At 40.9% G+C, this 13,743-nt stretch overlaps 1 protein-coding gene across 2 annotated transcripts in view; it reads right to left on the minus strand.

Moving 5' to 3' along the window:
• SLC26A4 (solute carrier family 26 member 4) overlaps nucleotides 1-13,743 on the minus strand; it is a 29,280-nt gene continuing 15,537 nt past the window's right edge. For both annotated transcript variants that reach the window (XM_060279388.1, XM_035126484.2), the window contains exons 14-21: nucleotides 13,609-13,678; nucleotides 12,833-12,925; nucleotides 10,356-10,451; nucleotides 8,921-9,151; nucleotides 8,148-8,202; nucleotides 3,651-3,796; nucleotides 2,449-2,529; nucleotides 1-1,781 (exon numbers count right to left, since the gene is read on the minus strand). In XM_060279388.1, coding sequence (XP_060135371.1) covers nucleotides 1,758-1,781; nucleotides 2,449-2,529; nucleotides 3,651-3,796; nucleotides 8,148-8,202; nucleotides 8,921-9,151; nucleotides 10,356-10,451; nucleotides 12,833-12,925; nucleotides 13,609-13,678 — 796 coding nt within the window. In that variant the 3' untranslated portion in view covers nucleotides 1-1,757. The remainder of the gene's footprint in view (nucleotides 1,782-2,448; nucleotides 2,530-3,650; nucleotides 3,797-8,147; nucleotides 8,203-8,920; nucleotides 9,152-10,355; nucleotides 10,452-12,832; nucleotides 12,926-13,608; nucleotides 13,679-13,743) is intronic.

Consider the following 13,743-nt stretch of genomic DNA (forward strand, 5'->3'; position numbering starts at 1 on the left):
AACATTTATTATTTTTAATATAGACATATACATCATACATACATTATTTATGAATGAGATGGTGGTCTTGTATAGCTGTTGAGAAATATACTGACAGTTTTCTTCCTTCATGCTGTTAAGTGAATTCAGCAGAACCATTAATTGGAATTTGTTTTCACATAATAAGGCACTTGTAAGAGTGGCACTTTTTTTTAGATACACACGTGATAGGTGGCTTAGGAAATATTGGATTTTGATCCTCAAACCACAGAAGTGACCAAAAAAACTATTCACTAACACAAAATACGTGCTGTTAGAATGCTTTGGTGATTAGTTGTTCTTTTGTTTATCTCTAGTTATTATTATTAGCTGTACATTTTTTTAAAAAAAGTATTACCAATATTTTAATCCGACATTTTAAGTTCAGATAATTGTACCGAGAACTGTCATTATATGCCCTTTATAGCAGACTTCACTCTAAATGCTTATTTGCTCATGTAGCTACATTTAGGGATATGCAGGAAAGTAGTATTTCATTCCAGATATATCATAAATGATTTTTTTTTAAATAGCAGAATGAATATTTGTTATTTGCTGGAATATTGTGTTGATTAATGGTTTAAAAGAGGCAGGGCCGATTAACAAGACTGAAGCTACGGGTAGCCACACTGCAGCATGGGTGCCACAGGAACCAAGAGTCTGTGGCATACCTGAGCAGGTAAATAAAGTCCTTGAGTCTAGTATGGCACAGAGTGAAACCTGGGCTCCAGGCCTGTCCTTCCAAATTTGTGCAATTGCCCTCCCTCCATGATTTGGTACACAAGGGGCAAAAATACACCAACGCATGGAGCAGCGCAATGGGAACACCAGGTATGTACCATAACAGTACAAACTAGAAATGGAACTGTCTTATTATTTGGATTTGACTTAGAACACACGTTCCAAAAAGATTTGCCACTGCTGGTTTAAATCATCCAAGAAATTTGAACATCACCTGAGACTGCAAGGCATATCTTAAACTAATGAGTTAAGGCATCAGATCACCAGCTCAGAAATAAATGATTGGTGTATCCCAAGCATTTTTATGCATACTTTTGTGTTAGCAACTTAGAGCTCACTGTTGCTCTCCAGGAAAAAAGATTCCTACGGTAGTACTTATTATTGCATTATTTATTTGTCATAAATAGTATTGCCTTTATGGCAGTAGATCCTAAAGGTACCCCTGAGAAATAGAGACATCACATTCTGCTTTGTATTCAACAAACAGAACCTTAGAACGTAATCCTAAACAAATGTGTGCTCAGAAGGAGTCCCATTGCACTCAGTGATGCTTACTCTCATGTAAATAAGTTTAGGATTGCAAATTCTTCCAAATTCATATCAAGTTGTTTTCTTTCTTTCTTTCTTTCTTTCTTTCTTTCTTTCTTTCTTTCTTTCTTTCTTTCTTTCTTTGCTTCTTGTTTTTGGTTATGTACATTGGAATAAAATTAGGACACAAATACAGTTGTGCATGTGTCCTCCTCACTTAGAAGCTAGGAGCCAGTTTTGCTATATCTATAATGAAATTTTCATTTCCTAAGTAATTTAGATACAAATTTACCAAATAATATTAATCAAAGAATACTATGTAAAAAGAGAAATTAGAGTCTGGGACACCGGTAGCATAAGTTAAATATTTTCTTCTAGTGCAAAGTAAATCGTTTCAATGATAAATACGCTTTTAATATTGGTTCCGGTTTGTCAGAGTTCACAAATACGATAAATTCAATATCCTTCCTTCATGAAGCAAGCCTACGCATAGCCTGGTGAGAATTTAAAAAAAAAAGAATGAGAGAAAAATTATTTCTGAAATGACCTTATTACATACTTATACTATATTGTATACAGGGTAGAGCCCCGGTGGTGCGGGGCACCAGGGCGCTGGGCCGGTAGGTGGGGCGCTGCGTGGCAAAGCCACGCGGAAGCCATGCTGCGCCCTGCGCCAGGGTGCCCAACCTCGAGACTGCCCTGATTGTATACTTGTACTATACAGTATTACAAACATACAAAGAATCCCGTAAAAAGTCTCTGGTAGATATCCTTATTAAACCTGCTTAAGTTTGTGGTGTACATTAGCCTTGAATTACTCTATGAATGTAAGAACAATCTCCAGAAACATCCCTGTAAGCAGCTCCATAGCAGAAGTGAACAGAAGATATGTAGAAGCTCCTGGAAGATCATGGCCTCTGAGATGAATGAGCTATTTTAGACAAGCTATAAAGCCATTTCTCCGTCCCATTTGACAAAATTAAACCTCAAGGTCATTCATATATGACCAAAGCAACGTTGCAATCAGCTGCCCTTGGTACACAGATATCTAGATATAAAGTCATCTGGTGTGTTTACTAAACAGGCCCTGTATGTTTTATCATCATTTCATGTAAAAAAAGGGGGGGTGAATACATTGCTTTGTACTAAAGTAAAACATACCTCTTCCTGAACATCAAGCTCTTCGTTCTGGTTTGTTTCTGTGAATTCTATCGGTTCCTTTGACTCCTGCATTAGTGAAATCTGAACCAAAATGTTAAGAGTTGTTATGAATGTGTAGATAGGAAATGTACCACAATGCAGTTGATGAAGGAACTAAATATACAGTAAATCTCTGATATACTTTTTGTTAGTTATTCAATGGTATGAATATATTGCATCACAAATCCAGAGGCATCCTGAATGATTTGCAAGAAAAACACAAAATACATTAGAATTTCAGTAAAACATTACAAATATAAAATAGTGAAAGGGTTCATCAAAAGAAAAGGAATAAAAGGTAATCACTGAAGCCTTCAGATGAAGTTATTAGGAGCTCTGGTGTCATATCTTTTTATTCCCTAAATATGACTTTGCTGACCTGGTTAAGTTTGCACAAAATCAATAATGCCAAATGCTGAATCCATTTTCATGATTTCTAAAAATATCAGTGAGCTATGGGTGAAGTCTAAGGGATTCATTTATTTAAAAAACAAACAAACAATGTTGAATCCAAGGTTTTGGAGACAGCAATAACAAACAATATTGAAGTAGCTTGTGATGACAATACTCTCAATGGTATGTCCACAAGATTGTAATTGAACTGGTCATTAGAGGCCAACTAGAAGGAAATATTACAGAATGAGGAAGGATTCATCATAAATGTTTGAAATGTACCCTCTGGAGTAGATAGATAAGTTTTATGGCCTTCTTATACAATGCACACATTTGTCATACAAACACTTTGCACATTTATAGGTAAGCCAGGTACTGTACTGTATAGCTTTTAAAAATAAATAACTAATATTGTCTTTGTTGAACAAGCCTAGTTCCTTGTGGATTTTGGCCTTTCCTATAAAACGAGGTTTATTTAAAGTGGCTTGGATTCAAAGGTATGAATAAAAAGACATTTGCACTCATACAAGGTGGGAGTCCTCAGGTTTCATCAATTTTTCCTGCATCAGATGCCCCTGGCCAGACCCCTTGCTGCCCTGAAGGGTCCTCCGATTCAAAGGACAAGGTTTAGAGGGGCATTGGGGTGGGGGGCTGCAATGCAGGAAGGAGGTAAGAAAGCTTTGTTCTATGAATGGAGCTCTACTCACAAAAGTTAGGCTACAAGCCAGTACACATAAATTAATGAAAAGAAAGTTATGTTTGCTCCCTACCTTTTCAAATATAGGATCCTGGATGTCTCTCTGCATGCTCTCATTCTGTATGTGGAGTACGGCATCATGCACAGTCAGGAAAAACATATCCTTTTGAACGCTATCATCAAAAAATGCACAGTGGTCCAGTGTTTTGATAATGTGCTCTGAAGAGTTGAAAACAGCAACAACAACCAAATAAAAAGCAAATTGCATACTCAGATCTACCCCAACATCACTGTGTGCACAATCTATTCATTCCCCCCTCCCATTTTTAGCAAAATTATAAGTTCACAGCCAACTTCATCCCACAAAAATAAAATAAAATAATAAATAAATAAATAACCAACCAACCAATAAACATAGCCCTGTATGGTCAAAATTATAAATAATAGCTCTCGTAGTATTTTCAGTGTCTCCTCATCCCATATGCATCAAACTGTTTTTACTGTATTTTATTAAACTCAAACAAAAGCCACAACCAAGGACCAAAAATAAATGTGCTTCTATAGCATACAGTATAATAATACATACAGATTAGTAAATAAGTCGGTCTTTACAGGACCCTTATACAAATCTTTCCATAGAAAAATAAGCATATGCAACTCGCAACTTACATGCATTTAACTTGTGCACATTCAGTTTTACACAACTGGCAATAAAACAAAAATTATTTAAAAGGGGGTGAAAAGGAGGTGGGTGCCCAGGGGAAAAACTTTGGCAATCCCACTTGCCATTGCACATAATTTGTTTTGACTATGCTATATGTGATTTTGGCTTTAGGCGCTATCCCTAGAACATAAAATTCCCACGCAAGTTGAGAGCTTACTGTGTGGTCAAAACACTAATCTGTATTGTAGGTTCTATCTCCTTAATAATTATTTCCCCAATGAACTTAGTTATTAAGTTCCAAAATTCAGTTAGTATCAGACATTTCCACCAAAGGTGCATGTATGTGCCTCTGACACCGATCCCTTTCCAACAGTCAGGATAGGCTGCAGACATTGTGTGCAAGATCTGCATGGGGCTGCAGAACCCCTTCTGCGACAGTCAGTGTATCTGCTATTTCTCAGTCTGGCCTTTGGAGGTTCGGACATGGAATTGGTTGAGGTTAGTGTTAAGTTGTGGGTAAGCATAGCAGACGACACAGCAATCTCTCCAAAGCAGCTCTTTATTTGGAAGCCAGAACAGAACTGAACTGCATTGCCGAGCTGGCCTGCTTTCATAGAGGCTGGCTCAAACAATGTATCAAACATAATTCAAAGTTCCCTCCTAAAGTTCCCTCCTAAAGTTCCCTCCTAAAACAACTGTCAAGGACCTGAGGGAAAACTATATACACTAATACATAACACCTAGTGTATAGGTAAAGGTAAAGGGACCCCTGACCATTAGGTCCAGTCGCAGATGACTCTGAGGTTGCGGCGCTCATCTCGCTTTACTGGCCGAGGGAGCCGGCGTACAGCTTCTGGGTCATGTGGCCAGCAGGACTAAGCCGCTTCTGGTGAACCAGAGCAACACACAGAAACACCGTTTACCTTTCTGCTTGAGTGGTACCTATTTATCTACTTGCACTTTGATGTGCTTTCAAACTGCTAGGTTGGCAGGAGCTGGGACTGAACAACGGGAGCTCACCCCGTTGCGGGGATTCAAACCACTGACCTTCTGATCGGCAAGCCCTAGGCTCTGTGGTTTAGACCACAGAGCCACCCGTGTCCCACTCATAGCTGCCAAGTCTCCCGTTTTTAGCGGGAACCCCCCCCCCCGTATTTAAATCCGTTTCCCTCTGGCAGCCCGGATGGTAAAATATCCCTTAAATCTCCTGGATTTACACAGCTCCTCTCCCTGAACCTTCCCCTCCCCTCCCTCTTCCCCAGAAGCAGCCGCTTGCAAAGGCAACATCTTCCCCGGCCGAGCAAGCAAGCAAACAACTGCATTTTCTCCTGATCTCTGGAACGGAAGACGGAATTTTTGCTGTGAGGCAGACTGCTTTCACAGCGATCTTTTGGTGAGCGACTAATCCCTTCCCCCTTAAATTTTCCCAGAACACCCCCAAAATGGAACTAACTTTCCTCCCTGAACCCCAATAAAACAGGGCTTAAAACGGGGGACTCCCTCTCTCTAAAAAAGCTAAACAGCTTTGATCCGAATCCCTAAAAACGGGGCTCTCCTCTCCCCAAAAAACAGGGGGGAGATTTTTTAAATCATTGCCAGATTTTAATCCTGAAAGTAGATCGCAGTAGATTGCATCTCTTTTTCCTCCCTGTGCAGTACTGTATATTGTGTGCAAAAAAGGAGGAATCTGGAGGGTGTGTGTGTGTGTGTGTTGGGGTGATTTGCACATCCACCCTTTTGTATGTGCCATCATGTTCTTAGGGTGTGTTATGTGTGGTTGCTTTTGCCTACTGTTTAGACAGCCGCCCCTTTTAAGCCTCTGTATTGGCAAAATTGTGTTGGTGAATAATAGCAATAATAATTAAGCAGGCGTTTTAACTCTCTCAAGGTCGTATTGTATTTTTTTTAATCATGGGGGGGGGGACCCAACGTTTTGGTTACAGGTGCTATAGGGAAGAGTGATAAGCTTACTGATATGCATAAACTGCTACTTTCCAAACTCTGATCAATAAGCATTTAAATCACGGTTATTTCCCCAAAAGCAGCGTTGTTGAAAATGTACTTTGTGTATAGCCCAGAGACTTTAAAATAGAAAATTGGGAACCAGAAGCCTTGAGCTATTTTGTTGGCTGGGGGGGGGGGGGAGTCCTGGCTCTGTTAAAACCTGTGGCAAAATTCCCATCTGACCTCCTTGGGGGGCAGAATTTCATCTGTTTCAGTTTGGCCTTGGGAGAAAAAGCAGAGTAGAATCTTCATTTTCCTTGTGGTGAGAGAGGGGTCAGCAACCTTTTTCAGCAGGGGGCCGGTCCACCATCCCTTCCAGGCATGTCAAACCTGCGGCCCTCCAGATGTTTTGGACTACAATTCCCATCTTCCCCAACCACTGGTCCTGCTAGCTAGGGATCATGGGAGCTGTAGGCCAAAACATCTGGAGGGCCGCAGGTTTGACATGCCTGCGGCTTAGACCATGTGGTGGGCCGGACTATATTTTTTTTGGGGGGGGTGAACAAATTTCTATGCCCCACAAATAACCCAGAGGTGCATTTTAAATAAAAGCACGCAATCTACTTGTGTAAAAACACCAGGCAGGCCCCACAAATAACTCAGATATGCATTTTAACACACATTCTACTCATGTAAAAAGTGGGGACACTGAAAAAAGACTGGATGCAGGTGGGATGAAATGGACCAGACCTTTGGAGAATGCTAGATCAAGTTGTGTGGAGGGAATATTAAAGCTGCCATCTGATACACATTTATTTGGGGGAAACCCCACGCAAATGCAGTGGGATTTACTTCTGAGTAAACATGGATAAGATCAGATTGCAGCTTGCCTGTTTCTGGCTTGCCTCAAGGCAGGGTGACCAATAGATTGGAGGGTCCTGATTAAACTAAGAAATAATATGTATCAGTTACACATTGGTTGCCCAGCAAAATAAACAAATACGGTACAGCATAGCACAATTAATAACAGGCCAGCACCTTGAGTGCCAGACAAATTCCACTTAAGCAGTTCAACCTTAGGCTTGATGAGAAGAGGGTGTACTTTCTATAAAGGCTTTTGTGTACAGACATACCGTAGACACACACACATCCTAAATCCCTTCCGGAGTGGTTGACTAGTCATGGGCAGAGCCGGCACCGGAAGTCGCTTCTGCGCATGTCCAGACATGCGCAGAAACAACTTCCGGTGCCGTGCCGCTGGGATCCCTTATTTTTAAACAGGAGACTTGGCAGCTATGGTCCCACTCCCATGGTGTTACCACTCCCTTTGGTAAATAGCAGCTTGAAGATTATATTAATCAGGAAAACATCAGATGGGAAAGAAGTATCCCTGGTCATTTCTCACTGCCATGGTCCTGGTTGATTCTGCCTTTCCCTACAAACAGATGGCTGCTAGCAATCTTTTCAAAACAACAGGAGATCCAGTCACAGATGTCCTGACTTCATGTCTAATTTGGTTCTGAGAGCGAAAATACCCCTTTCCAAGCTAGCATTGCAACAGTCCCTAGTAGAGGCTGTCTCTTTGCTTCCGTTCTGTTAGCTTATCATTAAAATGCTGTTCACTCCAACAAGGTCTGCAAAATACTCAGTAACTATGCAGAATCATGAGGAAACCCACACCTCTCTATTACATGAATCTGAATCTGCCTTATACCAAGTCAAGCTTTTGGTCCAACTGGTCCACTACTTACTCCAACTGTCAGAAGAACTCAGCGGTCTCAGGCAGAGTACCTTCCCAGCCTTGCCATATGAGTCCTTTCTAAACCAGTCCTTTCTACCAGGAATTGCTTTGCCAATGATGGTGTCTGCAAAGCATGCACTCTGCTATGTGGCCTCTGCACTTGGTTTGCTACTCTGAATGAATGCAGTCTATTATTAGCAAATGGGTTGATATCTGTTTACCTAAATGTGACGCGATGTACACTTTCACATCAATCCTTTCAAATTCTTTGACAATCTGAAAAGAAAAAAGGTTGGGGTTATCTTAAATGTATTCTCAAGGACATTTTTGATAAGTAGCCTGTTTCTAGAACTGATTGACACCACATTTCAGCCCACAGTAGAACAAAATACTGTATGGCTCTCTTTAATAGACAGTGGTGTCTTTTAGGGCCATTGAGACAATTAGGACTTGTTCAATTGTGTGCCCAATTCACAACTGTATGAATGGTCTTTTAAAAAGTAAACAGCAGGTTTGGGGACCATAACTCAACAGGAAAGGAGAGCTTTTCCTCCATTGCAAATTGCAGGTGGAAGGAAACAGTTACTGTGGATCAAGTTTACAGTGGGGGACAAAGAGTTTAAGCCCCTTACTCCTTCTCATAGTCACAAATTGGGGTTCAGGCCCCACACACCTGCTATTTACAATTTTTATAAAATGTATGATTGCTTTCTTTGACACCCTCACTACCACTTTCTGCTGACTCTCCTTGCATGCAGGGATTAAGGCTGCTATTCTACTACTGTATTGCTATTCCACAGCAACAGCAAACGCACTCAGGAGCAATTGTGCTATTAGTGCATCTCATCATTCCACAGGTCAACAGGAGCACTAACCATTTCAGTCAGAAAAACCCACATGTTGCACATGAATCACAGAACGAGCTAGTAATCCCATAAATTAAAATTATTGTGTTCTTTAAAACTTTTTTTGTAAGGTGATAAAAGATTCTTACTGTTTTCATAACTCTCACTGCTACTACATCCATGAAAGATACAGCTCCAAAGTCGAAAATCAGACTGTGAAGAGACACTTTGGGAACATTGACTTTGACGGGGAGTTCTGCATTCCAGTCCACCTGAATTTCTACTTCTCTAGTTGGAACATCAAGATCTTCAGGATCTTCTGGGTCCTCATCAAATTCAAATGCTTCATTAGTCCTACCAGAATCGCTGATGATACCATTCTGATACAAAAAAATTCATAGTATATTCAGCAAAATTCTGATTAACAAACAAAACTTTAGACACCCCCTGCCCTAATAAAATATTTTAAATCGACTTTCAAGTTTTCTTTATATATGACCTGATTGGGCATTTGCTTTGTTGGGACTCAATATTGAAGCCACAATTATTTAACTGTCATATTGTGTTTATGCATATAGGCACATATCACACATACAATTGCATAAAAGAATTACATTTGCTTTACTGCATGCCAGGAAAAAAGGAAAACAAATCATTGGGCTGTTTCCAACATAAGTTAGTCTTCATTGACTAAATTCATTGATTCCAGTTGGCCTCCTCTAAGTATGACAGAGTCAGAAACAGCCTGTTGTTTACACAAACAAGCAAACATCAAATTCTGTGCCCAGAAAAAATATATGGAGATACAAATGTTGAAATTCTCAGGAATGCAGATCCTTCACTGTATTTCAGTCTCCACTATGCTATGTGCACAGGTAGACGAGCACAATCCTGCCTCTATTCAATCAGTTAACGAATTGCCATGGAACCAGATTCCACTCTTGAAGTTGAGGTTCCTCTCCCTTGCCAGGGTACCACAACTCTAGGTTAGAAAAGGGACTTCTCCTCTTCTATTTGAACTCTATCCACATCAGTTAGTTGGGTCTTGAGGATCCGGGCTACCTACATATGTGTCTAATACTGTGATCCTATGCTCACATATCTGGGAGCAGAAATACATAGGGCCGAGTTACCTTCTAGCTCTGATCCTAGGATCTCTAATTTAACCTGGTTGCTTGACTTGCTTGCTCCAGCTCTTGTAGCACTGTAGCATTGCTCTCTGTCTGTCTGTCCCTCTGCCAGAACTCCCTGTTTTTCTGCCCAAGGAAAGCGTAATGATAGATACAGTAGACGTTGTCCAGAAAATGTATTTGGAAACAGAGTCGGTCCCTCTCAGATGACACTCCATTTTTATACCAACAGAAACCACTAGCATAGGTTATGCTAGTCATAGAGCATCTTCCTGGCAAGATTTCCGATCCATCATCTCCCATTTAGATTTCCTGTTTCCTGTTACAAATATTAGTAATTTCTTGCTGCATAAACAAAATAGGCAGATACAAAACCAGTGCTTATATTTCAGGCCCGTTGTTTATGTCAAACCCCTTTGAACCATGGAGTAAAGAGGGAATAATGATATTTTACTTTGGTCGCTTTCAATTTTCCCTTCTTGATTAGCTTCTGTATCTTCCTCAGAGCCTTTAGCCTCTTGTTATATACCCGCATGGCATCAAATCCCACCTGCAGAAAGCAGAATTGAACAAAGATATTCTATTATTTGTGTTACTGGTAAGCTGGGGGGGGACAGGACACTGGCCACAATCCATTGAAATCAATGGGCTTAAGTGAATTGTCATTAAAAAAAATCCATTGCTATCCCACCTTTCCTCTATTATAGAATTCAAAGCAGTATGCATAATCTAGTCCAGGCATCCCCAAACTTCGGCCCACCAGATGTTTTGGACTACAATTCCCATCTTCCCCAACCACTGGTCCTGTTAGCTAGGGATCATGGGAGTTGTAGGCCAAAACATCTGGAGGGCTGCAGTTTGGGGATGCCTGATCTAGACACTGACTAGATCAGACCTGCTTAGCTTCAGCAAATTTACCACATCCTGTTTCTTCAGACTGTCCCTGGCGATTCTCCCTTTCTTGTTTTCAGAGATGGACAAATCACTATTTCTGGTCTGTGTCAGTTTTGCATGTAGTTATTCATAAGTCAATTCAGTTCCACTTTCACATTAATCTGTGGATCTTTTATTTTTTATTTTAGAAATCTGTATGGAAGTTCATATTTAAATAATACACACTTACCATGTATTTGAGTAAAAAATGAGTAAGAAATTATATTTTTTGAGTAAAAAATGGGGGGGTTGTCTTATACACACACACACACACACACACACACACACACACTATATTTGTATGCTGCCTTTCCACAGTTCAAACTGTGCTCAAGGCAGCTTATAAAATGAAAAAAAAATACATCACTACAATGTAACAAAGGTAGTCACAATGAGATCTATAATAAAGATACAAAAAACCAACAATAAATAATATATATATTTTATAACAAAATACACAATAAAATATGTATTTTATCTCTATGTATGTATTACTTTCGCGGGACATGGGTGGCGCTGTGGTCTAAAGCACAGAGCCTAGGGCTTGGCAATCGGAAGGTTGGCAGTTTGAATCCCCACGACGGGGTGAGCTCCCGTTGTTCGGTCCCAGCTCCTGCCCACCTAGCAGTTCGAAAGCATGTCCAAGTAGATAAATAGGTACCGCTCCAGCGGGAAGGTAAACAGCGTTTCCGTGCGCTGCTCTGGTTCACCAGAAGCAGCTTATCTGGCCACATGACCCAGAAGTTGTCTGCGGACAAACGCCGGCTCCCTTGGCCTATAGAGCTAGATAAGCGCCACAACCCCAGATTCGTCCACAACTGGACCTAACAGTCAGGGGTACCTTTACCTTTTTTATGTATTACTTTGTTCTAAAATATGCACTTCTATTTGCATTTTGGTACATTTTTGAGCTGAGAACTATTTAATGTAATTTCGCAGGTGTGTGAAGTCTAAAGGATAATGAAGTGTTAATTGCTACATTAGTCTGAGATTTGTGAATTAGGTCATTTTGCTTAAGATGCAGGCCAAATGAAATTCTCCTCCATCCATACTTGGATTGTGGCTGCTGCACATAGGAAGTGTTCAGAATGCGGGTTCTCTATCATAGAGAGCACGATTTGCGGTGGGGGCTAGCAGACCACTCCTAAGTTCAAAGCATAGCTGCCAAGTTCTCCCCTTTTTTAAGGGAAATTCCCTTATGCTGAATAGGCTTCCTCGTGAGAAAAGGGAAAACTTGGCAGCTATGGTTCAAAGGTGGAGGCATGAGTGGCCACCATCCGATTGGTCCTGGGCTGTTGTTGGGCAAATTAGTATGTTGCAAGTTGTAGGTCCAACCCCTGGGTTATAAAAAGCTAAATGCATGGTTTCCCTTTCTCTTTGGCTGCGTTTCGGATCCCCACCCTCCCTCCACTGTTTTTAGGCCTCTGTGTCGACATTGCTGTGCCTCTCAAGGGGTCACCTGTATTCAGGGGCCTGGTAGGAATTTTTTCCATTTGGCTGATTGGCTGGTGCCATCTGGTTTTTTGCCTACTGAGTAGCAAATAGTCACAACTTGTAAGGTTGGCGGTTAGGCATTGGTTATTTTGGTTGTATTAAGGGGTCTTATTGATTCTGTTGCCCCAAGTTAATGCCTGCGTGGTGGGGGAAATTCTGGTCAGGAATACAGGGGCTCTATGCAGTGTCCGTAACCCCAGGTCGGGGACCAGGACCGCGTATTGAGCCCCTGGGAGCCTGAAGGGAGAGGAGAGAGTTCATGCACCCGGGTCCCCGTCTCTCCCTGTAGGATTTCCCCGTGTTGACAAGGCAAGTTATTATTATTTCTGTCCTTAGGTGACAGTTGAGAACCAATGCCTACGCAACCACTCACATATTTTGTATTTAATAAAGTTGTGGCCAAATTCATGCCAAAAACCATTAACCAAAAATTCTGTCTATGTCGTGAGTTATTTGAGGGGTGGTTTTGGGGACCTCCGCGTGCAAATATCACAGGCTACTCACAGTGGATTTGATGCTGCTTCTCAAGCCATCAATGTTAGCATAAAAGATTGGACTTGAAAATTTGAGAATCTTCACTCCTTCTGGTTCAACCACCTGTTACAGAAAACATTTTTCAGTTGAAATGAGCATGAATTTGTGCGGTGTTTCTGCCATTCTGCTAGTGCTGGGCTGCTAAATTGACTCCTTTCCCCCTTTTGATCCCTTTTAACCACTGTTAACATTATTACATCACTGACAGCCTACCTTTCACCTCTGTCTACATGGGCTCCTGGAATACCACAGATCTCTTCTCCAAGGTCTGTTGCAAAGTCATCAGGTGCAGTTTTAACCACTGAAAGGTTACCAGAAACTGAGGGGATGGGTCCATTTAGGGGATGGGTTGGCCATTCCATCACAGTTGCTCATACAAAAAGTGTACTTTATTGCAGAAGAAGGATTCTAAATATTTAAAGAATGAATGAGGGCAACACCCCCCCCCGGCAACTCTTTATGCAGGGAATATAGACGTTTCTCCACTCAAATCACAAATCATGGTGCAAAAATAAGTTGCTGCAAGCAATACCACTTCATCTTTTGCAACAATGCCCTTCCTTTAGCTCGCTAGATGGATCACTGCATTTCTACCCCATCCAGCAAGACTTCCCTCTTAACTATAATTCTTCAACAATTGAACAATTGTCATCTTATCGCTGCAGGATAATGACTAGTAAACCTCCAAGCAGCTCCAACAAAAAAACAATAATCTGATGAAATATTAACTTGTTAGAAAGTCTTACATTTTTGTATTCTTTTATGTTCTTATATAGGTCTGTGCCAGGAACGCTGCCAAGGCTACCCCAGGAAGGACTGACAAAAACAAAACAAAACAAAACATTGATCAAAGTACATAACCTAATGTTAAATTAATGTAT

This window comes from Zootoca vivipara, chromosome 10, assembly GCF_963506605.1.
Source record: "Zootoca vivipara chromosome 10, rZooViv1.1, whole genome shotgun sequence".
Classification (NCBI taxonomy): domain Eukaryota; kingdom Metazoa; phylum Chordata; class Lepidosauria; order Squamata; family Lacertidae; genus Zootoca; species Zootoca vivipara.